We start from the raw sequence: 27,998 nt of genomic DNA on the forward strand, positions 1-27,998 counted from the left end.
CTGATGTCTTTCTTTACAAACCCTTCACCGCCCCCAGTCTCATGTGAATGGTAAGTGCCAAGGTGATCACATGGGACCAAGACCATCTTCTATACTGTGAAATGTGTATGCCTGGGCCCCCCAGAGATGTGTGATTTCAAGAATCCACAGTGGCCTCAGAAAATGTCTTCTCACAAGCACATCAACATAACTCCTAATTAGCCCTCCCAAGTGTTCAAGCAGCTTTAGTCTGGCTACTTGTCACCATCCTCACGGAGACAGCCTAGGGACATGCGCTTAGGAGAGGTCGCCTTACTGTTTTCCTGCCATACTGGTCTGAGATGTTTCCCCAGAGGGTGGAGCTGGACATCATGCCGACAAAGACCACCTGTGGGTGGAAAGAGCATTTCTGTTAGACAGTGAGCTTCTGACAGGGGTCCCCAAACTACGGCCCACGGGCTGCATGGGGCCCCCTGAGGCCATCTATTCAGCCCCCGCCGCACTTCCAGAAGGGGTGCCTCTTTCATTGGTGGTCAGTGAGAGGAGCACTGTATGTGGCGGCCCTCCAACGGTCTGCGGGATAGTGAACTGGCCCCCTGTGTAAAAAGTTTGGGGACCCCTGTGTTAGAAGGTGGCTGCTGAACTCCCCTCTAACAAAATACAATGAGTATTCTATCTCACTCTTTTTCCAGCCTTAATTTCAGGCTGCAACAGCTCACTATCATTTACTGAACATCTGCTGTGTGTCAGGCATATGCTGTTTCCAACCCTCAAATCGCCTTTAAGTGCGGAGTATTGGCATCTCCTTTTTGGATGAGTCAAGTTCAAAAGGTCTAAGTGATATGCCCAGGTGGTTTCCAATTTCCCAACAATTGAGCAGGGTATCAGGGGCCCCCAGAGAGTTGGGCCCCTGGGTGCAGAAGAGTTGGCTGTCAACCTACAGGGGATAAAGGAAACTGAGGTCATGGTGTTTCCATGAGAATTTAATTCTTTTCTGCTGAGCCTCAGGCAGCAGCAAGAGGAGGGGGACACCCCGCAGACCATCCCAGGGGACCAGAACTGTGCACTACCGGAGAGGGCTGCCAGCTGCCTACCGAGGTCAGCAGTGCAACCTGCCAGCTAGGGAGCCGCCACTCGCAGTGCAGCTGGGGCGCGAGGACGCTCAGGATCATCATCTCCATGGCATCGGCCATCTGCAGGGAGGAAGCACGTGTCATGAGGCCAGAATGCTACCTGGTGCTGGGCCGGCTGAGCCTCACTCAGTGATCCCAAGAGAGCATGCAGACACCCCTCTTTTACTGCGTGCTAAACACTGTACCACACATCAAAACATACTAAAATCTCTAGGAGTTCAAACAGTGTGGTACCATGCAGGAATTGACAACTAGATGTTAAACATTCTTCTTTATTATTTTTAAATTTTTTCCCCATTGATTTAAAGAGAAAGGAGGGTGAGGGGAGATAAGTACTAACTTGTTTCACTTAATTGCTCTATTTGGTTGTGCACTCACTGATTGCTTCTCATATGTGCCCTGACCAGGGGTTGACGTGCCCTGGCTGGGCGTTGAACCTGCAACCTCTGGCATGCTGAGCAGACAATTTATCCACTGAGCCATCCAGCCAGGGCCAAACATTCCTTTTCTGAGTGTGTTTTTCCATATTTTTTTTAAAAAGGGTACTTCTTGAATGAAGTGGGTAGACATCGCATTTCAAAAATCTGAGAAAAATGTTTTTATAGAGGTAGACAAAGATCTTTTCACTTTAGTTCAACTAAAGATTAGTTTGTCTCTGGTTTAGAAGTCATTGTTTATGTAGAATTCTCAGTATATTTAACAAGTGTGACCTTTCAATATATTAAAACATACTAGGAAGTCCCAGTAATTAAATGTCCTTTACAGGACTAGTCAGAACAATGGGACAGAAGTGAAAGTCCAGAAGCAGGCTCATGTGCCTGGGGGAATGTGATGGATGATACAGGTGGCCTTTCAAATAAGTGGGAGAAATGGCATGGGAAAATTGAAGATCCATTTGGAAAAATATTGAGTTAGGTAGCCCTCTTACACACCATTCACAAAAACCCATTTTAGTTGTATTAATGATCTAGGTACATTATTTGCAATTGGTAGATAAAGGGATTTTAACAAGGGATCAATTATAAGTCTCATGAAACAAAGGACTCATTTTTATCTGTTCATGTTTTTCTAGGGTGACTTCACAGTTGACATCATAATCTCATACTATCCCTGAGCCCCAAAGGATTGAGAGCCATTTAATTAGCCAGAAGCTTCACCTCCTCCTTAAGGACAATTGACAACATACCCAACTCCCTCCAAGCACAGACCTTCATTACCACCAGGGTTACTCAACATAAGCCTTATTGATTCAATCAAAGGCTCTATGTGGAAAGAACTGTGTTCTTTCTTGTAGGTCATGGAAACCCAGTGGAGCAGCATAAATAAGGATTTCTTGGAGACTGAATGTGAGGTCACTGCCCCAGAAATACTTGCCCAAGCCAAGCCAGTGAGAACAGACAGCTTCCATTGAAATTTTCCAAAACCAATGGCTTCCACCGCATCTTCCACCATGAAAGTATCTGGGAAGGAAAAAGTGGGAGGGAAGGATGGATTCAGGGCACCTTGCAGTTGTGCTAGGTAGAGGTTTCTGGGGGAGGGGGAAGCCCCAGCCAAGCTCATTAAAGGCAGCACATGCTACTCCTAGAGCTTTATCTTAGGAAAACATTCCAGCAAGTGTGAAAAGACATCTTGCTACACAATCCACTGTAACATCGTTCACAAAAGGGAAATCTGAAAAATGCAGACTGTCTTTCAACAAGGGGTTGGTTAAATAAATGATGACAATATATTATAATTTTATATGAATGTTTGTATATCCACATTATGAAATATGATCTAATTGTTAAAAAGAATATGCAGATGTAGAATGATGCAAGCAATCTATTCTTGTCAATTAATTTTTTTAAAAAAAAGCAAGATAGACAACAAAATATATAGTATGGTTCTCTTCTTGGAAATGGATGTGTGTATGTGTGTGTGTATGTATACAAGAATATGCATAAAATATATGCAAAACTTTACATAATGGCTTTATTTTTGTTGTCTTTGGATGGAAGAAGGGCGAAATCATTTGAAACTTTCTTCTTTTTACAATGTATTACTTCCATAGGGAAAAAATACTTTGTAAAAGCAGGATTTCATCTGTACTCAGATAGAAAGAAAGATGTCCACACTGTACTGTTAAGTGAAAGACAACTTATGGAGGAGTACTACTGTAAGAACTGTCTTTGGGATAAAATTAGGTGTGTGTGAGTGTGCACGCGCGTGTGTGCAGACGCACGTGTGCCCATGCGCATCAGTCACAGGGGAAGTAAAATTGAGTGTCCACAGGGTCATTTTTGAGGACAGGACTCACTTACCTACTTTGTACATTTCTATAATGTCTTAATTCAGCCCAAACAAACACGTGTTATTTTTATAAGCTAATAAGTGTTTTTGGAAAATGCTAAAAGACTACGCACAATGTGGGTTGTATCCTCCAACAACAATGCTGGGAAAAGTGGTAAAACATTTTTTTTTTAAGTCTGGGGTTTAGTAAAAAGTACTGCACCAGAGTTCATCTCTTGGTTATGACAAGTGTACGATGGTTAGGTAAGATGTTAACGTGAGGCATACTTCCATTAATGGGAAGTCTCGGTAGTATCTTTGCAACTTTTTTATAAATCTAAAATGATTCCAACAGAAAAAGTTAATTAAACAAGAAAAATACAACAGGAGGCTGCTGGGTGGCCCTTCTGTGGTCTGCCTCTCAGGATCTCAACAGTTTCTGCTGGCAGCTGCCATCTTATTTGGCATTTCAATCACGGGCCTCTGATGTCAATCATGTTCTCCAGAAGCATGAGCTGGTGTTCATCACACCATCAGGTTCTGGGGTTTTTTCCAGCAAAGATATTGAGGAGGAAGCAGAGTGAGTGAGCCCTGTAATGTCAGCAGTAATATAAAGAGTGATAATGATATAATGGTGTACTATGGAGTGTTTATCACGGGCCAGGCACGGCACTAAGAGCTTGATGTGCATTCTCTCCGTTAGTCCCTATAACAACTACATGTTAAGGCCCAGTCTTAACCCCATTCACGGAAGAGGAAATGGACTTTCCCAGGGTCACACAGCTGGCAGACTGTAGATCTGGGAGTTGAGCCCAGACTAGCCTGACACTAAAGCTGATGCTCCTAACCACTGCCTCCCCTCTCCCCAGTCATTGCCTCCCAAGCTCTGCTATCAACAGGCCTAAGGTTCAAGTCATTAACCCTCTCTCCTGTTGGAAAGCTGGAGCCTCCCAGAAACGCATGGAATGTTTTCACTCATCAGCATCATGTAATGAGGGGAGACCAGGTCCCACAGCACCACCTCAGGTTTCTTTGTTTGACTAGCTTTACTCATAGGCAGCACAAGGTCATGGGTAAGAATATGGATTCCAAAGTCAGATCACCCAGGTGTAAATCCAGCTTGACTAACTCCTAATTGTGTGACCCTGGGCAAGATACTTAACTTTTCTGTGCTTTTATTTCCTCTTCTGCAAAATGGGGAAGGTGATCACAATAGTTCCAATTAGAAATGTGAAGATTAAATGGGTAATACATATACAGTACTTAGAATAGTGCCTGGCACAGAGTAAAGCCTCAGCTAATGTCAGTTGTGCCGATCACTATTATCATCATCACCATCACCATCACCACCATCATCACCACCACCGTCACCATCACCATCACCACCACCATTATCAACACTATCATCCCTATCATCATCACCACCATCATCACCACCATCATCATCACCATCATCACCACCATCTCCACCACCATCATCATCACCATCATCCCCATCATCATCACCATCATCACCACCATGACCACCGCAATCATCACTACCATCACCATCACCATCACCACCACCATCATTACCATCATCACCATCATCACCAACATCATCAGCACCACCACCATCATCACAATCATCATCACCATATCATCATTACACTATCATCACTACCTCCAATTATCATAATTATTACCACCACCGTAATCATGACTATCACCATCATCACCATCATCACCGTCATCGTCACCATTTCATCCATACACTATTATTGTCACCACCACCACCAGCATCATTACACTCTCATCATCATCACCATCATCCTCATCATCCTCATCATCACTGTTGTGCTGTCCTCAGTCAAGTGTTATGCAACGATGCTGATGGCAGGGATTGTGATGTAACATTGCCTGCTGAAATAAGCCATGTAGGTTCAGCTCACATTTCCAGTATCACCCCAGGGCCTTCTGGGCCCTCTTACATACCCCTTCACAAGATCCCTCTGAGAGTGCCACCTGGGGAGGCACCCCTGGCATCTCAGAGCCCTGACTGTGGCCTGGGCTGATGCCTCAACTGCAGGGCCCCCTCACCGTCAGTGGGATTGGCAAACTCCTTGGGCACAGCTGCCCCATCGTCTAGCTCGACCGCCTCTAGGCCCGTGCGAACCCCTTCAATCTGGACCTCATGCTCTCCCGAAGCTGTGTCGTCCTCTGACCTTGAACTCTCGCCCGTGCGACGAAATTTCACCACCCTAGAGGACAAAGCAAATCTGGTCATGAAGGCTAGAACTCCTCCTCAACAGCCTTGCTGCATAGCTCTTGTGCCCAAGACAGGTGAAAGGTTTTTTGTTCATGGCCAGGGGAATTGAATGGGTAGAAGGTTAGCATTTATATTAAGTTGGATTGTAGGGGGTGACAACTGCAAAAGTTGTCTATTAGGGCTGCCACATACACTTGCATGTGCGACACCACACAACTCCAAAGAGACCTATTCACATAGTAGGCTATGGGAATGAGGATATCTTTGTTCTAGAATTGAATACTGTTTGGAAGCATGTGTGTTTCAGAATTTAGATTCATCCCTTTATAACAGAGATAATAATTTGGTCACCTAAAGGTTATATTATGCTCACAAAAAGTTGGCTATATAGTATTTTTTAAAGTGAATGCCAATTTTTTTTAAATGGAAAGAATTCACATAAAAAGTGAGAAACTCTGATATCTCTTAAAAATTAGACTATCTGGCCATCTGGGGCACACATTCCTCTAGGGAATAGCGTGGCTAGATCTGGGCAGTGTGGTCCCTGCAGATGGAACATTTCAACTCTGTGTCACCCACTGAGTAGGGTGGTGTGACATGGGTTCCAGGAAGAGACTCTCTGTCCCCAAGAAGCAATCCCAAAATGAAAAACATAAACATAGTCCCCCAAGGTATTCATACAAGATAAAAACATAGATCATTATTAGGTGAAAGAAAAACATGAAAATCTATGCACGTTATCTTTTTATTTTCAGGGATGAAGGGAAGGTTGATGGATCACCCTCAACTCTGAGGGTGACATCAGAGAAGGAAATGACTATGTGGCCTGATCATCTTCCTTGACTCCTGCTTTTATCACATCCTCCTCTCCTCAAGGACTGTCTAAGGTTTCATACTTCTTTCTGTAACTAGTAGCAACTACTGCAACCTTTTGGGAAGGTAATCTGTGATACCTTGCAAAATTTAAAATGCACTGTGCACGCACATAGAATGGTCATGCTGGCAATTCATTGTATGGGTCAATGCAAGTAGGCAACAATTTACCATACATGGACATGTTATTTACAATAACAGCTGACATGGATTATTAACTTACCATGTGTCAGGTCCAGGGTTTGTACTTTGCATCAGTTATCTTATTTAACCTTCACTTTCACTGTCCCCATGTCCCAGACGAGGACACTCAAGCACGGAGGGGCTGGGAGTTTGTCCAAGGTTACACTGTGGATGTCTAAGCCAGACTTCGGCAAAGCCACAGGACTTCCCAGAGTCCCCACTCCCAGCCACTCTGCTGGAGCTATTCTCTTCTGGTGCTAGCAGGCGGTTTGCAGCTTTGCATGTGATAATTGTTAACTAAATGTGATAAGTATTAACAAAAGTAGAAACAATCATCAGGAGAGGAGTAATAAAATAGACTATGGCACATTCACTTAAGAAAAAAAAATTTTTTTGGAAAGAGTCAGGGAGAGAGAGAGACAGGAACACCAAGCTGCTCCTGTATGTGCCCTGACTGGAAAATTGAACCGGCAAGCTTTGCACTCTGGGAGGATGCTCCAACCAACTGAGCTATCTGGCCAGGGCTTAATTTTTATTAATTTCTAGAAAGACAGTGAGAGGAAGGGAGAGAGAGGGGAGGGATAAGGGATACAGTCATTTGTTGCTCCACTCAGTTATATACTTATTGGTTGCTTCCTGTGTGTGCCCTGACCGGAGATCAAATCCACAACCTTGTCGTTTTAGGACAAGGCTCTTAAAAGACTGAGCTAACTGGCCAGAACCTTTTTTAAAAATGTTTTTAAATTGATCTGTATCACCAATAGCCAAAGATGGAAACAATCTAAGTGTCAGTCAGTGGATGAATGGGTAAGTGGATAAACAAACTATGGTTAATATATAAAGGAATATTATTCATCCTTAAAAAGGAAGGAAATTCTGACCCGTGCTGCCACATGGGTGACATTGCTGCAACTTGGAAGACATTATGCTAAGTGAAATAAGCCTAAAATAAAAGGAAAAATATTTTCCACCTATATTAAGGGTCTCAAATTAGTCAAAGTCACAGAGATAGAAAGTAGGTACTAGAGAGAGGGGAGAATGGGGAGTTAGTGTAAAACAGGTATAGAGATTCAACTGGGGAAGATGAAAATATTCTGGAGATAGATGGTGGTGATGGGTGCACAGCACTGTGGATGTACTAACTGTGCACTTAAAATGAGCAAAATGGTCAATTTTATGTTATGTATACACACACATACATAATCATACACACAAGTTGATCTGTAAGAGTTGACAAGGAAAAAATTGTTGGGACTTATGATTAAATATGCTAAGATATGATCCCGTGATCTAGGTCCTGGCAACTGAGAATTAAGTGTGGTCTCAAACCAGATGCCCAGCATCCCCCGGGGGCTTATTAGAAATGCAGGCTTAAGCCGTGACCCAGACCTACTAAATCAGCATCTGCATTTTAACCAGGTCCCTGGGCAACGTGTGCACGTTGAAGTCTGACAAATGCTGCTGTAAATGATTTATGTTTTCTAGAACCTAGACATTCTGGAAGGGCACATAAAAGCTGAAGTCTGGCTGCTTCTGGGGAGGAGGACTGGATGGAAACAAGGTGTTTTGAGGAAAAAGAAATATTTTTTACATTTTTCAGACCCTTCTTTAATGTTTGCCATCTTTAACCTGGGCAAATTATTATTTTAATAATAAATATACGTAACAATAGCGGCGATGTACAGAGCTCTTGTTGCTCAGGCAGCATCTGCTGAGCATGACCCATCTGTGAAATAGGGATGATGACAGGCTTGCAAGACCTTTGGGGAGATTAACTGAGCCAGATGAATGGGCTATTGTGGACATTCAATAAATATTAGCTTCCCTCTCACCTGGCTTCACTCAAGTGATCTTTCTGCCTTGGGTATTTCACTGACCTTTGTGAAATGTGACTTTGAGAATGTAGCTTAGCTCCCTGCAGGATCGGTTCACATCCCTTCTCTGGCAAACCACAAGAAGCCAGGGCATCTTTACTTATGAACATTCATTTTAAGACAGACGTAAAAGGAGACCTTTGACATTATGTTAGACCCAGAAAGCCAGGCTACATTTTGAATTGGTCGGATTTCTAAAAGTACGTATGACAAGAGCCAAGATTTCCCACGGGGGAAAAATGAAATATGAAAGAAAATAGCAGTGGCATATGTTAAATATATGAGGGCTTCAAAACAGGCTGGCTCACAACTCCTTGGCATTTGTGGGGTATAGATAGCATACCATTCACCAAAATAGCTGGGAGCACATATTTTACATAATTTTGCTATTTAAAGAAGAGAGGAGCTTGAGGAAATAGCTGTCAACATAGAGATCTTGTTTGGATCATCATGAAATTCATTCACCATGTACTAAAGTTCAGGCCTGAAACTTGATTAGGGTATTTTAGATAAAGAAGATTTCTTTTCTCTTTTCATCTGAGTTTCTGGACCTTTATTCCAGAGTTCATGAATCTATCAGACTGAAAAGGAAGCTTAAACCTAACTGTGTGTCATTTAAAGGTTTGAGTGAAGAGAGGTGGTCTACCATAAGGAAGAAGAGAGCCCAGCATCTGGCATACAAACTGACCTGAGTTTCAATTCCATGCCTATGCCATTCAGTAGCTACATGACCCTGGGGAGGTTACTTTCCCTCTCTAAATCTGTTTCCTCCATGGTAGAATGGAGATAAAAATGTTTATCTCACAGGGTTGCCATGGAGATGAAAGGTGTCAACAGAAAGAAAGCATCACGCAAAGCTTAGCACAATCATTCAGTATTTCACTAAGTGTTTACTGAGTGCTGAGTAAGTATGCGCTGAGTGCTAGGATACAAAGGCAGACAAAATAGTCTTGGCTTCTGCCCTCAGGAAGTGGAGCTCTAGTTGAGGAAATAATTAATATACAAGTAAACGAGTCCTGGTTGGGGTAGTTCAGTTGATTAAGACATCATTCCGAAGTGCCAAGGTGGCGGGTTGAATCCCGGGTCAGGCACATACAGAAAGCAACCAATGAATGCACAACTAAGTGGAACAACAAATGAATGCTCCTCTCTCTCTCTCTCTCTCTCTCTCTCTCTCTCTCTCCCTCCCTCCCTCCCTCTCTCTCTCCCTCCCTCTCTCTCTCTCTCCCTCCCTCCCTCTCTCTCTCTCTCCCTCCCTCTCTCTCTCTCTCCCTCCCTCTCTCTCTCTTTCTCCCTTCCTCTCTCTATCTAAAATCAATCACTAATAATAAAAAAAAGTCTCGGCCCTGGCCGGTTGGCTCAGCGGTGGAGCGTCGGCCTGGCGTGCGGGGGACCCGGGTTTGATTCCCGGCCAGGGCACATAGGAGAGGCGCCCATTTGCTTCTCCAGCCCCCCCCTCCTTCCTCTCTGTCTGTCTCTTCCCCTCCCACAGCCAAGGCTCCATTGGAGCAAGGATGGCCCGGGCGCTGGGGATGGCTCCTTGGCCTCTGTCCCAGGCACTGGAGTGGCTCTGGTTGCGGCAGAGCATCGCCCCCTGGTGGGCAGAGCTTCGCCCCTGGTGGGAGTGCCGGGTGGATCCCGGTTGGGCGCATGCGGGAGTCTGTCTGTCTCTCCCTGTTTCCAGCTTCAGAAAAATACACACACACAAAAAAGAGTCTATCTCTCTATCTCCCCTCCTCTCACTAAAAAAAAAATAAATAAAATAAAATAAAAAAAAGTCTCTTGGCTTACATACACTGGTCTACACTGGAACCCAGTATCAGATGGAATCTGGCTAATGTCCCAGGTACTTGAGCTACATCAGACCCCTGCCATATGAGGCCTTCACTCTAGTGATGGATTGAGCAAACACAGGATGAAGTTCTAACTTCTTGTCACAAATGCAGGGTCTTGTATGGCGCCGGTCCCTGCTACCCTCTGCAGCCTTCCCTCAAGCCACTTGTTCCTGATGCCCCACTGGCCTGACTTTGAGCTTTTCCCCAGACATTTCTTCTGTCTGGAATGGTCCTCATTCTCTCTCTTTTCCTGGATGGCTCCTACACATCTCTGGGGACTCAGCTCCTATGTCATTTCCTCAAAGATGCTTTTTCTGTTCCTCTCCCTCTGCCTTCTAGAGCTAGTCTTATTGCACCCTGAACCAGTCCTTTGTAGCCTAGAAGACAATTCTCCTAATTATGGTGCAGCAATGTGTTCAGTGTCTGCCTCTCCCACCAGACCAGTGCTATCCAATAAAACCTTCTGCAGTTATGGAAATGCTTCAGACTTAAGCTGTCTGTACAGCAGCCACTGGCCACATGTAGCTATTGAGCTCTTGAAATGTAGTAAATGCTACTGAGGGACTGATTCTTCAAATTTCACATATGCTATTTATAAATTATGTTTATACTATATGTTATATTATGAAAGTTATTTCACATGCAAATTATAGGATTTATGTTTAAATGTAAATAGCCACATGAAGCTAGTGACCACTGTATTGGACATTGTAGATGATAAGCTTCTCGAGGGCAAAGATAATGTCTATCTTATTCAGTTGTAGAATCTCTTGTATCAACGATGATGCCCAAGTAAACTGAATACATGAATGAATTAATAAATCAATGTAGTTTGTAAAACTTGCTTCCAAGAAATCATCCTAGAAGGGAGAGACCCAGGAAAGTGTAACTGGCACAAGGTCACACAACAAGGTAGAGCTAGATACAAAAATTTCAACCTCCTGAAACTCCTGTACATGGTGCTGAGTCTGAGTGGAAGGAGGTGAAAAGCAGAGACTGTTCATGGTCTCAAATGAACCAGCCTAGAATTATGTGAAGGAGCCATCAAGTACAAGAAAGGACTGTTTTCTTAAGCACCTCATTGCCTTTCCCCTGCCCCAACTCTGTAAACTACTTAGTGGCTTATAATCTATTAACACTTGGCCTCCCACAGGGCTGACTCTGTTCCAAAGCCCACTCCTGCCAACCCTCTACAAGGCACTCTGATTTTTTTAAACCAAACTGCTTCTCAGGAAATCTGCTACCTGCAATCTGTGTGTAACATGCATGAAGTGTGGTTTAAAACCATCTAAATTGTGATTTGTAATCCACTCAGACTCATGTGGCTGTTCCTTTTGCTTTACTTTAAAAAAAAAAAATCAAGGTCAACACATTTCACTACTAATTTTACTTCATTCAAATGTAGTTTGGGGTGTGCAGACTACAATTTTTGGAAGTCCAACATAAGGAGACTATATAGTTTGTTTTTATAAAATGATCTTTCAGATGTAATAACAATAATAATTAACATGTGTTCAATGTTTTGTATCCATCACATATGTAGCACAACATTACTCACCTGAGCTTCATAATGACCCCATGAACCAAGTACTATTTATTGTGACTCCCATTTTATGGTTATGGACACCGAGAATCAGAAAAATTAAGTCACTTGCTCACAGTCATATAACCAGGAGAGTTATAACCAGTAGAGTCACATAACCATAGCAGCGTTAGGATCTGAACCCAAGTCTTACTCAAGAGCCAATGCTGTTGCCTGACCTGGGGTGGTACAGTGGATAAAGCATCGACCTGGAATGCTGAGATGACCAATTTAAAATCCGGGCTTGCCCTGTCAAGGTACATAAGAGAAGCAACTACTATGAGTTGATGCTTCCCATTCCTCTCTGCTCCTTTCTTTCCTCTCTCTAAAATCAATAAATAAAATCTTTAAAAAAAAAAAAGAGCCAATGCTCTTATCCAATACACAATTTGGCCTCTCTAATAGGTATTATATGTATTTATGTGCATAAAATATCAGAAAGAATAATCAAGAAACATAAAGATGGAATTTGGGAAGAGAGACACTTGCTTTTCATTCTTGTGTGTCTTTTTGAACTTTATTTACCCTATAGAGATGGATTAGTACATTATTTATATACTAATATAAAATAATTTTTAAATTTAAATAAGTAAAAACCTCTTACTATTTTTTTAAGATTTCCATTGATTTGAAGAAGAGGGAGAGAGAAAAAGAGAGAGAGCTTCAAATCATTGTTCTACTTAGTTGTATAGTCATTGGTTGCTTCTCATAGTGCCCTGACTGGAGATCAAACCCGAGACCTTGGTTCTCTGGGACAATGCCTTATCCACTAAGCTACCCGGCCAGGGCAAAACCTGTTATTATTTTACCTTTTTTTAATCAAGGAAGAAATTGTCATGATAATGTCATGCCTAAATATTATTAGTGAATTAAATATACATGAATCATTGAGTAATTTGCAAACGTCACATTCTTTGACATTACTTGAAAATTTATCCTAGTAAAACTGCAGTTCCAATCTGAATCATATTATCATTGTGAGTTCCAAATTTCATATTTCAGTTTTTAAACGGGGAGGCAGTCAGACAGACTCTTGCATGCACCTGACCGGGATCCATCCGGCACGCCCACCAGGGGGCGATGCTCTGCCCATCTGGGGCATCGCTCTGCCGCAATCAGAGCCATTCCAGCGCCTGAGGCAGAGGCCACAGAGCCATCCTCAGCGCCCGGGCAAACTTTGCTCCAGTGGAGCCCTGGCTGCGGGAGGGGAAGAGAGAGACAGAGAGGAAGGAGAAGGGGAGGGGTGGAGAAGCAGATGGGCACTTCTCCTGTGTGCCCTGGCCGGGAATCTAACCCGGGACTCCCGCACGCGAGGCCGACACTCTGCCACTGAGCTAACTGACCAGGGCCAAATTATTTTTTATTTTGATATAATAGGTTTGTTTTTGATCATGATATTTATTTTCAATAGAAGTAGTGTGTTTTCCTTGAGAGATCTGCACTCAGATATGTCCATTTCTATGTATTTGTACATTAACCTCTGGATATTATAACTGAGTATTGTTTAGCATTTGTGAAATAATGCTGTATTACATAAGCTATGCTATTTGTGTATCAATTAATAAAAGCTTAAAAGTTAAATTAGAACTATAATTAAAAATTTGAAATGAAAATGTTACACTGATTGAGAAGTAAATATTATAATATCCTTCAGTACTCAGAGCCTCAGACAGCTAGCTGTATCAGTCACACTAAAAGTCACTTGGGAGAATTCCTCAGTAACATCAAGAGAGAAAAAATTCTGCCAGTCAAGAAAATACACACTTAGGAACAATATTGTATCCTTCCCAACAAATCCAAATGGTGTCCACTGTTACTATCCAAATGACTAGTGCTTCTAAAAATGAAAACAACAGTCTCCCTTAATGCTCTTTTTAATGCTCCAACTCATACTTTTGGAATTTGCTTAACAAATTACCATCGGCTTGTGGTAGGAGAAATCTGTAAGCTCCTTTGCAAGGCCACTGTCCTTTCTATTGCTTGCTTGTATTTCCTCAAGATTCTCAGAACAAATTCGCTATCATTTGAAAATACCCATCCTCTAAGCAATGTATTCCTGATGTTCCCAAGGATAGCTGTTGACAGCGAGTCTCACTCTAGCTGTTACAAAAACCTTCCATTCAGAAGAAGGCAAGAGGTTTCAGTGAGGGTGCACAGCTCTCATTCACACACTTCATAAACACCTGGACTTTGCCCAACCTCCCCTCTAGGAAGGCATATTGGCTTTTTAGAAACCAGTTTGCAACATCGGTTATCATCCCCTTCTGAAAGACCTTGCAGAAAAAATTGGAATTTAACAGAGAAGGGCTGGAATTAACCAATGTCATTGCATGGAGTCATAAATTTCGTCCACATTTCAAAACAGCAGCTAAGGCTTTCTTAAAACAGAGACCTCAAAATTTCTTTAGAGTTGAGAGCAATTAAAAGGGAAAACATACCACCCTGTAGGTCTCCATAAGATTCTGATGGATCTGAAAAATCAAACTGAGGCAGAGATACAGAAGCTGGGCTCCTGGGGTAGGAAAATGGCTTTTCTCCTCCAGGCCTAATTCTCTCCTCTGAAACAGTTCCCTTTAAATTCAAGAAGCCATGCAGCGATGCCCCCCTGCAGGTTTTCATTTTTTAAAGAAAAGCCTGTCTGCCTCTCACTCGCCCCCACGGTACTCACGGCAGCTGCCTTAGCTGGAATAAGTCCTCCTCCATGTCCGCGCTGCGCCAGGACGAGCCCTTTTCGTGGCCCTTACATGGTGGTGGTTGGAAGACGAGCGCTAGAGGTTTCAGCACCGGGATGCTGGACAGCTCCCGCGCCGCTTCCTCCCTCTGGCGGCAGCTGTTCGGGGGAGGAAGCCGCCGGGGACCGGCCTACTAGACAAAGCCGCCGCCGCCAGGAGACCGCGGCGAGAGTGGGCGGAGAGGAGGAGGCGGAGGGCAGAGCAAGCTGTGCGGGGAGAGGGGGCGGGGAGAGCCCTTCTGGTTAGAAGAATTGACAGGCTCTCTGTGGCTGGCGGTGTTTTACTGGGGTGCCCATTGGGCACACCGGCCGGTGAAATGGCTGTCGAGGTACCAATGATCACTCTTTGGTTGACGACGCCTCTCTCAGTGTTTATCTGTAGGGATTCATTAATGTTGTTATGGGTATAATATTCTTGAAACTCAGGCTGCTGTAGCAAATGCAGAGAATGAAAAAAAAATTTAAATGTGTTCATACATTAACGTACTGTTTATGGAGCACCTGCTGTGTGCCAGGCAATTTAATTGGCACTGGGCAAATGACAGAAAATGAGTTAGACATGTCATTGTCATCACGGAGCTGAAGAGCTAGTGAAATGAATCGAGAAAAAAATGTAAGATTCGTAGGAGAAAGCCAAAGATCACTCATTCGTTCATCCAACAAGCATTATTAAAGTGATTGCGATGGTCCTGATTCTGGGGAATCAAAGATTAATTAAATGAAATCCCTGCCTCCAAAATTCTTTCCATCTATTTCAATGAGGAGTGACTGCTAATGCATTTGAAATTTCTTTCACAGGGGACAAAAATGTTCCAAAATTAGATGTGGTAACAGTTGCATATGTTAAGTATACTTTTAAAAATATCAAAATGTATATTTAAAAAGGATGAGTTATATGGCATGTGATTTATATCTTAATAAAGCTGTTCCTTTGATAAAAAGTTACTTTTAAAATTGGTTTCCAATTTTTCCAACATTTAAATACAGAGAGTTTATGTAATAGGATTATTAGCTTCTTGAGAAAAGGGGAGGCAGTGTCTCTCCCCTGGGTCTTCCTTTCTCCATGGCCACTAGCAACTGGGGCCTCAAAACAGTCTGCCCCACACTGTCCAGGCTGCAGTGAGGCCGTAGCAAGCTTGCACATTTAAATATTTTGCCTGCCTTGAAGACTTTTAAGGTGCATTCCTTGAAAACTGAGGGAAGAATGCTTAGTACATACTAGCCATTGGAAAAAGAAAACCGCTTAGAGCAGGGGTCTCAAACTCGCGGCCCGCGGGCCGCATGCGGCCCGCCGAACAATTTTGTGCAGCCCGCAGACTAATCCACGAAGTTCAAAATATTTTGGATAAAATTAAGTAAGCCTAGGGGCCTACTTGTATTTTTCATTTCTCTAGCATCCTAGCTAGATATTAGCTTAGTTAACAGCAGTTGTGATGCGAACTACAGTTTCTGGTCATTTTGTGACACTGAGTAAACTGCATGTACGATTGTGCTTGTTGTACTGATTTTTTTTTGTTTTCAACTGCAGTGAGAAAAGTGTTGCGTAACAGTTGCCTTTTGTAGACCTACTGTGGCCCGCTGAACGGCTGTGATCTTGCTCTGCGGCCCACATGCTGAGTTGAGTTTGAGACCCCTGGTTTAGAGTATTAAATTAATATGTAATATTTTAGTTAATTTATAATATGTAATGTTCTTTTTTTTTTTTAAAGATTTTATTTATTCAATTTTCAGAGAGGAGAGAGAGAGAGAGAGAGAGAGAGAGAGAGAAAGGGAGGAGCAGGAAGCATCAACTCCCATATGTGCCTTGACCAGGCAAGCCCAGGGTATTGAACAGGCGACCTCAGCATTCCAGGTTGAAGCTTTATCCCACTGCACCACCACCGGTCAGGCGTAATGTTCTTTCTTGGAAGCACGGTTATGCCTGACCAGGTGGTGGTGCAGTGGATAGAGTGGCAGACTGGGATGTGGAGGACCCAGGTTCGAGACCCCAAGGTTGCCAGCTTGAGCGCGGGCTCATCTGGTTTGAACAAGGTTCACCAGCTTGAGGCCAAGGTCGCTGGCTAGAGCAAGAGGTCACTCGGTCTGCTGTAGCCACCCCCCCCCCCTCGCCCCCACAAACCCCCACCCCCCGTCAAGGCATATATGAGAAATCAATCAATGAACAACTAAGGAGCTGAAATGAAGAATTGATATTTCTCATCTCTCTCCTTTTCTGTCTGTCTGTCCCTATCTGTCCCTCTTTCTGACTCTCTGTCTCTGCCACAAAAAAAGAAAAGACAAGAAAAGAAGCACAAGAATTACGGTTATATTTTTCTAAAGCAGTATTCACCTTTGAATGTGGGTCAGCATCCCCCAGAGGGCTTGTTAACACACAGATCGCCGGCCCCACTCCCGGAGTATCTAATTCAGCAGGTCTGGGGCGAGGCCTTTATGCATTTCTAACAGGGTCCCTGGTGATATTGATGCTGCTGAGAATTGAGAATCCCTCTTCTAAAGTTCTACCTGGACGATATTACCAGCCAAGAAAAATATGGCTCGTATTTTTATACCTCTGATCTTTGAGACATCCTTGGGCAGATAGGAATATTATAAAGGCAGTTGCCTCCAGCTAACCACATTATCCATCTGTTTGGGAAATGGGGGCATGCCAAAAGCCAGATGGGTTTTACTTCACATCAGAGTAATGCACCATGATTTCCCCCCTCAGATTCTTTTTTAAAAAAGCGAATATTTTAAAATAGAGGCTGGAATAGAAACTGACAAGCTGCCCCTTAGCCTGAAATACTGAATATAAAAAGATGTTCTATGTACAAGCAGTTCTCCAATCAACTGAGTTTTAAGCCTTATTTTTATCAAGACAATATTCTACTAGTTATAAAAAAATTTTTAAAAAGGGAAAACTAAAACTTTGGTCATAGATCTCTGCTCTGTTAGCCATGCTGGTGGGATGGCACTGCCACCTGGAGTCATTCCCAGGTCCCTTGCATTGTGCTGGGAGGTGTAAGTACCTCCTGACTTTGCCACAGGAGCCAGCAGAAAGGGGAAACTTGGCTAGGAGGTTAAGTCCTTGTTAAAAAATGTCAAGGCAACCTGACCAGGTGGCGGTGCAGTGGATAGAGCATCGGACTGGGATGCCAAGGACCCAGGTTCGAGACCACTAGGTCGCCAGCTTGAGCATGGGCTCATTTGCTTTGAGCAAAAGCTCACCAGGCCCTGGCCGGCTGGCTCAGCAGTAGAGCGTTGGCATGGCGTGCGGGGGACGATTCCCGGCCAGGGCACATAGGAGAAGCGCCCATTTGCTTCTCCACCCCGCCCCCCTCCTTCCTCTCTGTCTCTCTCTTCCCCTCCCGCAGCCAAGGCTCCATTGGAGCAAAGATGGCCCGGGCGCTGGGGATGGCTCCTTGGCCTCTGCCCCAGGCGCTAGAGTGGCTCTGGTCTCAGCAGAGTGACACCCCGGAGGGGCAGAGCATCGCCCCCTGGTGGGCGTGCCGGGTGGATCCCGGTCGGGCGCATGCGGGAGTCTGTCTGACTGTCTCTCCCCGTTTCCAGCTTCAGAAAAAATAAATAAATAAATAAATAAATAAATAGCTCATCAGCTTGGACCCAAGGTCGCTGGCTCCAGCAAGGGGTTACTGGGTCTGCTGAAGGCCCGCGGTCAAGGCACATATGAGAAAGCAATCGATGAACAACTACGGTGTCGCCATGCGCAACGAAAAACTAATGATTGATGCTTTTCATTTCTCTCCGTTCCTGTCTGTCTGTCCCTATCTATCCCTCTCTCTGAATCTCTCTCTGTCTCTGTAAAAAAAAAAAAGTCAAGGCATTCAACTTCAAAGAGTTCCTTGGTCACATCTTCTATTCTGCCATAAAATGCAAGATGTCTAATATATGACTAGAGAGGCCCAAAGAGGGCAGAGAGAACATCTGTGCAGCTGGCTGGAAAGACACTCTGAAACTCTCAATGAAACTGAACCCTCAGACAAAGTGTTTCTGGAGGACTGAAAACTAAGCAAGAGGTTGAGATGAATCAGTAGCCAGTAAACTTGTCGAGATGTGGCAAAGAAGTCATCAAGCAGAAGCAGTACTCAAGATGTCTGAGTAGGCCCTGGCTGGTTGGCTCAGCGGTAGAGCATCGGCCTGGCGTGCGGGGGACCCGGGTTCGATTCCCAGCCAGGGCACATAGGAGAAGTGCCCATTTGCTTCTCCACCCCACCCCCTCCGTCCTCTCTGTCTCTCTCTTCCCCTCCCGCAGCGAGGCTCCATTGGAGCAGGGATGGCCTGGGTGCTGGGGATGACTCCTTGGCCTCTGCCCCAGGCGCTAGAGTGGCTCTGGTCGCGGCAGAGCAACACCCCGGAGAGGCAGAGCATCGCCCTCTGGTGGGCAGAGCGTCGCCCCTGGTGGGCATGCCGGGTGGATCCCGGTCGGGTGCATGCAGGAGTCTGTCTGACTGTCTCTCCCGTTTCCAGCTTCAGAAAAATAAAAAATAAAAAATAAAAAATAAAAAAAAACCTACTGGCCACATACTGAGTTCCTGAGTTGGCTGGTTTGAAAAAAAAAAAAAAAAGATGTCTGAGTAGTCATTGAAGAAGTGGTGATCTTCTCTCCACAATATTGTGTCTTGTGTTTTCATTTTCATTCAAAGTATTTAAAATTTCTCTTGCTATTTCTTCATTGACCAATTGATTACTTAGGAATGTGTTATGTAATTTCCACATATTTATGAATCTCCCGAATTTTCTTGTGATATTGATTCCTAATTTTATTTCATATGGTCAGAGAACATACTTAGTATTTCAATTTTTTAAAATTTATTGGTATTTGTTTTAAGGCTTAATATATGATCTGTCTTGGAAGACATTCCATGTCCACTTGAGAAGAAAATTAGATATAGTTGGTTTTAGTGTTACTCAAGTCTTCTCTTTGCCAGTCTTCTATCTGGATGTCCTATCCCTTATTGAGAGGGGGATATTGAAATCTTCAAGTATTATTCTTGAATAGTCTATTTCTCCCGTCAACTCTATTCTAGTCTTCTTTGTGCATTTTGGGGGTCTGTTGTAAGTGCATGTTTGCTCTAAATTGTTTTATCTCTTTGATAGATTGACCATTTATCATTATAATATGTCCTTATTTGCCTCGAGTAACAATTTTTGTCTTAAAGTCAATTTTGTCTGATAGTAGAATAGTCACTACGGCTCTTTTTTTTATTACTGTTTGCCCAGTAGAACTTTTTTCACCTTTCTACTTTCAACTTTTTTGTGTCTTTGAATCTAAAATGAGGCTTTTATAGACATATAGTTGGATCATGTTGTTTTAGCCATTCTGAAAATCTCTGGCTTTTAATTGGACAGTTTAATTCTTTTTTTTTTTTTTTTTTTTTTTTTTTTGTATTTTTCTGAAGCTGGAAACGGGGAGAGACAGTCAGACAGACTACCGCATGCGCCCCACCGGGATCCACCCGGCACGCCCACCAGGGGCAACGCTCTGCCCACCAGGGGGCGATGCCCTGCCCCTCCGGGGCGTCGCTCTGCCGCGACCAGAGCCACTCCAGCGCCTGGGGCAGAGGCCAAGGAGCCATCCCCAGCGCTAGGGCCATCTTTGCTCCAATGGAGCCCTGGCTGCGGGAGGGAAAGAGAGAGGCAGAGAGGAAGGGGGGGTGGAGAAGCAAATGGGTGCTTCTCCTATGTGCCCTGGCCGGGAATCGAACCTGGGTCCCCCGCACGCCAGGCCGACGCTCTACCGCTGAGCCAACCGGCCAGGGCCTAATTCATTTAAATTTAATGTAACCACAGATCATGTAGAATTTACATCTCTATTGTACTATTTACTTTCAATGTCTTTTGTCTATTTTTTGTTCCTCAATTCTTCCATTACGGTCTTCTCTTGTATTAAATATGTATTTTCTAGTATACCATTTTAATTCCCTTGTCATTTCTTCTACGATATATTTTTAAATTATTGTATTAGTGATTACCCTTGAGATTACCATTAATATCTCAATTTATAACAATCTAATTTGGGCTAATACCAGTTTAGTTTCAATAGTATACAACAAAGTTGGCTTTAAGAAATTTATTAAGTCCCTGGCCAGGTAGCACCATTGGTTAGAACATTGTCTGGTCATGCCAAGGTTGCAGGTTCCATACCCATTCAGGGCACATACAAGAATCCATCAATGATGGCATAAATGAGTAGAACAACAAATTGTCCCTTTCTCTCTCCCTTCCTCTCTCTCTAAAGATCAATCAAAAAAAATTTTTTAACGTTTATTTAAAACTTGATGTTTTGCTATTTCTCTCCTCTTTCAACTTTTGTCACAAATTACATCTTTATGCATTGTGTGCCTATCAACATAGACTTATAATTATTTATGCAGGTTTTTTTCAAATCAGGTAAAAGACAAACAAAAAATACCTTCTTCTATATTTTGTATTTACCTATACAGACACCTTTACTATTGCTCTTTATTTCTTCATGCAGGTTTGAGTTACTTCCTAGTGTACTTTCATTTTAGTCTGAAGCAACCCCTTTAATATTTCTTGTAAGGAAAGTCTGTTAGTGACAAATATTAATGTTTGCTTACATGGGAATAACTTAATTTCACCTTCATTTTCAAAGGACAGTTTTGCCAGATATAGAACTCTTAGTGTTTTTATTTATTTATTTATTTATTTATTTATTTATTTATTTATTTATTACAGAGACAGAGAGTGAGTCAGAGAGAGGGATAGACAGGGACAGACAGACAGGAATGAAGAGAGATGAGAAGCATCAATCATTAGTTTTTCATTGCACACTGCAACACCTTAGTTGTTTGTTGATTGCTTTCTCATATGTGCCTTGACCGTGGGCCTTCAGCAGACTGAGTAACCCCTTGCTGGAGCCAGCGACCTTGGGTTCAAGCTGATGGGCTTTTGCTCAAACCAGATGAGCCCACGCTTAAGCTGGCGACCTCGGGGTCTTGAACCTGGGTTCTCCGCATCCCAGTCCGACACTCCATCCACTGTGCCACCGCCTGGTCAGGCCTTAGTGTTTTTTTTTTAAAGAATTTTGAATATGTTATACTACTTCCTTCTAACCTTTGTGGTTTCTGATGATAAATCAGCTGTTAATCTTATTAAGATTCCTTTTGTGAGAGAGACATTACCTCTCTCTGGCTTCAAAATTCTCTTCATCTTTTGGCTGTTTATTATAATATGTCTAGATATGAATTTCTTTGAATTTATCCTGCTTGGAGTTCACTAGTTTCTTGGATGTGTAGGTTATTGTTTCTCATCAATTTTGAAAGTTTCTAGCCATTATTTTTTAAAATATTCTTTCTGATCTTTTTTTTTCTCTCTTCTGAGATTCCCATTATGCATATTGTGTCCCACAGCTCTCTGAGGCTCTGCTCATTTTTCATTTCTTTTTGCATCTATTCCTAAATGAATAATCTCAGTTGATCTCTGTTCAAGTTTACTGATTCATTGCCTGTTCAAGTCTGCTGTCAAGTCCCTCTAGTAATTTTAAAAATTTAAGTTAATTTTTTCAACTCCAGACTTTCTATTTGTTTTTTTTAATGATTTCTATTTCTTTATTAATTGCCTGTATTTGGTGAGACATTGTTCTCATTTTTTCCTTTAGTTCTTCATAGCAGTTTTCCTGAGTAGGGAAGAACCCAGTTCTCCAATTGCGTTTCTCTCTTAATTTTACACTAATACCACTTTCCCAGCACTTCTGACACCAGACATGTGAGGTTTTCCCCCTAACACCAAGCAACTCTCTGTGACGCCAGCTGAGTGTTCTATAATTTAAGTCAATTCTGACATTATCTACCCGGAGATAGTGTCATATCCAATAGGTCAAGGGCTCAGTTTCAAAAGACTGCTCCCACCTCACTTCAGATGTGGGGGTAATTTGGAATGGGGTGGGGGTGATGATTCTATATCTTGATTGTGGTAGTGGTTATATGACTATGCATTTACCAAAATTCATATATACACTAAAACCAGGTGAATTTTACTATATAAATTATACTTTAATTTTAAAAACCAAAAGGTATTTCTTCATTTTAATTTCCAATAGTATAGATATAAACAAAAGCTTTAATAATTTTTAAACATATCAAGGGGTTCTTAGACCAAAAACTTTGAAAATGACAAAGGCATTGATATCTTTTACTTAATTTTTCCACTGATGATAGAGAGGGACGGAGGAAGGGGGGGGAGAGGAAAAGGAGAGCGAGAGAAACATCAATTCATTGCTCCACTTAGTTGTGCACTCACTGGCTGCTTCTCTTATGTGCCCTGAACTGGGATTGAAACCACGACCTTGACATGACAAGATGAGGGTCTATCCACTAAGCTACCTAGCCAGGGTAGGCATTGATTTCTTTACTAAATCAGTTGCAATTGTTTGTTTGGGAGTTGGGGAGAGTGATTAATAGGACAATTTCTCTCTGAAACTAATGCTTTATAAATTGTGCTGTCCAGCCTGACCAGGCGGTGGCGTAGTGGATAGAGTGTAGAACTGGGATGCAGAAGACCCAGGTTCGAGACCCTGAGGTCGTCAGCTTGAGCACGGGCTCATCTGGTTTGAGCAGAGCTCACCAGCTTGGACCCAAGGTCGCTGGCTCAAGCAAGGGGTTACTCAGTCTGCTGTAGCCCCAAGGTCAAGGCACATATGAGAAAGCAATCAATGAACAACTAAGGTGTCGCAAGGAAAAACTAATGATTGATGCTTCTCATCTCTCTCCATTCCTGTCTGACCCTGTCTGTCACTCTCTCTGACTCTCTCTCTCTCTGTCTCTGTATAAAAAAAAAAAAAAGATTTAAATTGTGCTGTCCAATGTGGTAGCCACTGGCCACATGTGGCTACTGAGTACATGAAAAGCGTCTGGTCCAAACTGAAATGTACTTAATACAAAAAAAAATGTAAAATATTAATAATTTTTATGTAGAAATAATATTTTGGACATATTGGGTCAAGTAAAAGATATTGTTAAAGTTAATTTCATCTGTTGTTTTTTACTTTAATGTGGCAACCAGAATATTTAAAATGTAGCCTGCTTTATATTTATTTCTATTGAATAGTGTTCTCCTTGACTGCCAATTTTGTTTCCACCTGTCCCAGTAGAGCCCAGGCTCTATGTCAATCAGGCGTCCCTGACTCGACTTCCCCGCACAGTGGGACACTCCTGCTTAACAGCAAGGCTGGAAGCCTCTTTGAGACTTGAGGCAAATATGAGGATTCTATTTATCAGTGCCGAGACCAACCACCACAAGAGGAAAGACATGACCAACACATAAATTAATTGCAAGAATCACACAGGCAGTTTATTACTCACAAATCCTTTTGGCGTGCCTGGGTACAGCTTAAGGGGGCCCTGTCGGTGTGCTCCTCTTGGCTATCTTTGGTCAGAGTGGCGTGGAGACAGTGCACGTGCAATGTTGGAGTCTGGGCGACTACCGCAACAGGGGGGCCCCTTAGCTTTAGTACCTTCTCTGGCCTACGCCTTCTAACAGGTGTCAACTCAACCTACAGGATTATCACCTCAACCCACCTTTCTGGGAGTTCCTTGCAGGGAGCTCTTTTTATGTTAATCTACTGAAATGTTCTATCAAGCCACTTTTAAGGTGTTCCTAGGGAAGCTTCTTGTTTATGTTAACCTACAGAGTTATAACATCAAGCCACTTCTTATCTATATATAATTTCACACACACACTAACTGGGCCCTGTGCAAAAGGCAGAGTCTGCTTATCATATTGTTGTATCAGAACAGCAAGAAACAGACGTTTTGCCACACAATTAAGTAGCCAAATTAAGGAGTCTTTATTTAAAGCTGGCAGGCAACGGCATGGAGACTTAAGTCATTCAAATCATGCAGCCCCGAACACAGTTTGGGGCCAGCTTTTAAAGACAAAATCACATACTGGTTGGGGTATGGGAAAGAGGGGGAACTTAGCAAAGCATGGTACAAAAGCAATAAAACATATCCATTAATCTCGCTAACAAAGTCATTAAATCTTATTGTCTTGTTACGATGTTTATAAGATCAATTTAAAGAAAAAATATTTCTACACATTAAGACCATAAGTTTTGAAGATGATAACATAGTAGTGATAAATGTTTCACAGGCTTAACAAAAACATTCCTAAACATTCTAGGATTTACGACCTACCCTGTCACCTCTGCAATTTGGAGAACGTAATTTTAAGGCCGGGGTAGAGAGTTTTAGGCCTAAGTAATTCTGGGGTTTAGAGTTTAAGATAGAAGAGAAGCTAAAAGAAGTTATTTATGCTAAGAGACTTTTAAAGTTACTTATTGCTAAAAGCCTTTCTTTTCTATATTTCAATATCTGTACACACTAGATTAATTCCTATCCAGACGACATAACTTTAATTTCCTTAATTGCTTTTAATATTATATCCTAATTATTTCTATATATCTTCTATATTTTTCTATATTTCTATATATTTAATTACTATAACATTATATTACTGCAACACCACCCATTACAAGCTGTGTCAAGACATTACTTCTTTAAAGTTCTTGGGTTTCCTGGGATGTAAAACGTAGAAATGTTGAGGTTGGCATGAAGAGGAAATGTGAATGAATAACACTGGGGAACAAAATTTTTGTTACATCCACAGAAACACTTGTTCTTACCTAATTCGAGTGTGCTGATCTCAAATCTGACAGTTTTTCTCTGTAAGCTACAGGTTTTTTTGCAATTTAAGATTTTAGGTTTTCATCTTATTGTAAAATTTTCAACATTTAGTTTAACATAATGAAGTAGAATGTCTTCTTAGGCATCATCTTTGTAAAAATATGATAATTTCTATAATGCAGTAAATACACTAAAAGATATGATTGCATCAGAATTTGTCTACAATTTCAAAATAGAACATATTAAAACACTTATTTTAATCATAAAATTTACGCAAAAGTTATTTAAATTCTATTCAGGTAAAAATTTGCATTTGCAACTCTTGCGTTTGTGTAGTTGTTGAGGACAATCTCGTTTGATGCTCCAGCAGTAGTCTGATCATCACTAACAGCTCCAAGATTTTTGGGAAACTTATCAAGGTGACTGTTCAGGAAGTGAAGCTTAACGCTCATGTTACATCCAATGTCGCGGAAAGCCAATAGCATTCTTTGAACCAGAAGTTCATAGTTTTCTGCTCTTTTGTTGCCAAGGAAGTTCTTTGTAACTGCCACAAAAGACTGCCATGCTGCTTTCTCCTCCTTATTCATCTTCCTGGCATATTCTTCATCATGTATGAGGGTTCGAATTTGAGGTCCATCGAATCACCTGCTTTTATTTTCTCAAAAGACAAGGCAGGAAAAGCAGAAATAACATGTTGAAAGCATTCACTTTCTCTGTTCGAAGCCTGAACAAACTGCTTCATTAAGGCAAGTTTGATGTGAAGTGGGGGAAAAAAAGATCCTGTCTTGATTAACTATAGGCTCATTCACAATATTTTGCATCCCTACTTCTAGAGCTTCACGTTTCAGCCACTCTTTCTGGGTCCAGTGTTTCTCCTGAGCTCGGCTGTCCCACAAACACAGAAAGCAAGGATACTTCATGAAACATCTCTGTTGTCCTAGCAGAAAATTTACCATTTTAAGATCCACACAAATGATCCAGTTATTCTCCTCATACATCAGAAAGTCGAGGACAATTTTTATGTCATTCTTACTAAGTCATTCAATTCAGGTTGGCTAAATTGCTGAGGGGTTAATGACTGCTTGGCATCAGAAGAGGACCCTTCAGATTCTACAATCATTTCCTCATGCATCTTATCAAAATATCAATACACTTGATCACCATGTTCACTTTCTTCATCCTTAGAAGAAATTAAACCATTGAAAAGTGGAACCGGGAGTGTCTCAAAGTGCGGGATAGGTCGTATTGGTTAAGGAATATTAGGCTATGCGATCATATGCCGTTTTTTCTTCCCAATGCCCTTTGTATGGATCAGACAGAAATAACAGTCACTGCTGTGGTCCTTAGGTTCATGCCAAACCATGGGAATACCAAAAGGCATTCCTTTGCATTTTCCTTTTGTCCAGTCACAAAGCATTTCTTCACAATTATGACACACAATATGAGGAGCCCAATTCTTGTCTTGATCGCCAAGGGGAACTTGAAAATAGGCAATACATGCACGTGTCACAAATGATGAAATATTGCGCCTTTGACGTTGAAGTGTGTCACAGCCACATATATAACAGGAGGTGTCAGGACTATTCTTACATTTACACCTACTTGAAGAAGCCATCATTCAATCTTAAAACAAAGTAAGAGGGTGTTTTTCTCAGATAATAATTTTTTACATTTAAAAACAACTACAATTACGTAAAAGTGATGTTTGTAAAACATTAATTGCCTTGTGGTTATGTTCAATCCAAGAGTCGTTGCCCTTTAACTCCAATTTAAAAACCAATGCATGTCATTAACTGTAACAAAAAGAAATTAAAATTGCATAAAAACTAGAGCATGCACCAAAAAACGGAGTTCAGATTTGGAATCAGCAATGCAGAAATATATAGAAACAGTTCTAAAACCTCATGCAACAGAAAATGAAAAAAAAAAAAATTGTTCCCCAGTGTAATTAATCTATGTGACATGCTTAGCAATGCACCTAAATAGAAAATAAGTTTGGTGGCTATTACAAAAGGTCTCAGTTTCTCTATAGATCCCATCAGAGATAGGCCACATGCATATTAAAAGGCCTTCCTCTGCGACCTGTTTCCACTCTAACGACAATAAAAACCAATGCTGTCCGAGGCCTGATCCCGCTTTCCGGCGGCTGCCGCCCTCTTCACACCAAACATGTTAAATGACACAGAGTCCCTTCAAGAAATAGGGTACCTGTATTTATGAAGGGAGCCCTAGCAAAAACAAACAAACAAACTTGAAAACAAAGCGGGCCGGGCTGCAGGGCTTCCCTTAGCAACCGACGCCAGGGCCCATTGCCAAGGGGGAAAAGGAAAAGCAAGGATGTGGTCCGTCGACTTTTCCTCTCCGGCCGCAGCAGTTTCCGGTCCTCCCGGGAGCTCGTCCTTAGGCCACCCTTCCCTTGAAGAGCTGGGACCTTAATCGCGGGTTCCGCCGCCTCCGGAGTCCTGGGAGACTTCTGTCCGTCAGCGGCGGTGGTGGCGGGGGCGGCGGGGACAGCCGCGGCTGAGGCGGGCTTCCGCGCGGCCGCGATGCTGAGCTCCCGGGCGCAGGCGGCCATGAGCGCGGCCGACAGGGCCATCCAGCGCTTCCTGAGGACTGGGGCGGCCGTCAGGTGAGCTTGGGGGGGGG

General features: G+C 42.5%; 2 protein-coding genes and 1 non-coding gene across 5 annotated transcripts in view; 1 reads left to right on the forward strand and 2 right to left on the reverse strand.

The window, feature by feature from the left end:
- Positions 1-14,906, reverse strand: part of SVOP (SV2 related protein) — a 49,998-nt gene extending 35,092 nt beyond the window's left edge. Inside the window, exons 1-5 of the mRNA XM_066370685.1 lie at positions 14,644-14,906; positions 5,460-5,620; positions 2,487-2,572; positions 1,074-1,172; positions 296-367 (exon numbers count right to left, since the gene is read on the reverse strand). Of these exons, the coding sequence (XP_066226782.1) occupies positions 296-367; positions 1,074-1,172; positions 2,487-2,572; positions 5,460-5,620; positions 14,644-14,678 (453 nt within the window). The 5' untranslated portion in view covers positions 14,679-14,906. The remainder of the gene's footprint in view (positions 1-295; positions 368-1,073; positions 1,173-2,486; positions 2,573-5,459; positions 5,621-14,643) is intronic.
- TRNAA-CGC (transfer RNA alanine (anticodon CGC)) lies at positions 13,249-13,324 on the reverse strand. Its single transcript has one exon. It is a non-coding gene; the product is annotated as a tRNA-Ala (tRNA).
- Positions 14,907-27,744: 12,838 nt separating the features above from the next.
- USP30 (ubiquitin specific peptidase 30) overlaps positions 27,745-27,998 on the forward strand; it is a 30,134-nt gene continuing 29,880 nt past the window's right edge. The window contains exon 1 of one of the 3 annotated variants that reach the window (XM_066370688.1): positions 27,745-27,981. In XM_066370688.1, coding sequence (XP_066226785.1) covers positions 27,899-27,981 — 83 coding nt within the window. In that variant the 5' untranslated portion in view covers positions 27,745-27,898. The remainder of the gene's footprint in view (positions 27,982-27,998) is intronic. The other 2 variants (XM_066370686.1, XM_066370689.1) reach the window with 2 other exon arrangements.

Source organism: Saccopteryx leptura, chromosome 2, assembly GCF_036850995.1.
Source record: "Saccopteryx leptura isolate mSacLep1 chromosome 2, mSacLep1_pri_phased_curated, whole genome shotgun sequence".
Lineage (NCBI taxonomy): Eukaryota > Metazoa > Chordata > Mammalia > Chiroptera > Emballonuridae > Saccopteryx > Saccopteryx leptura.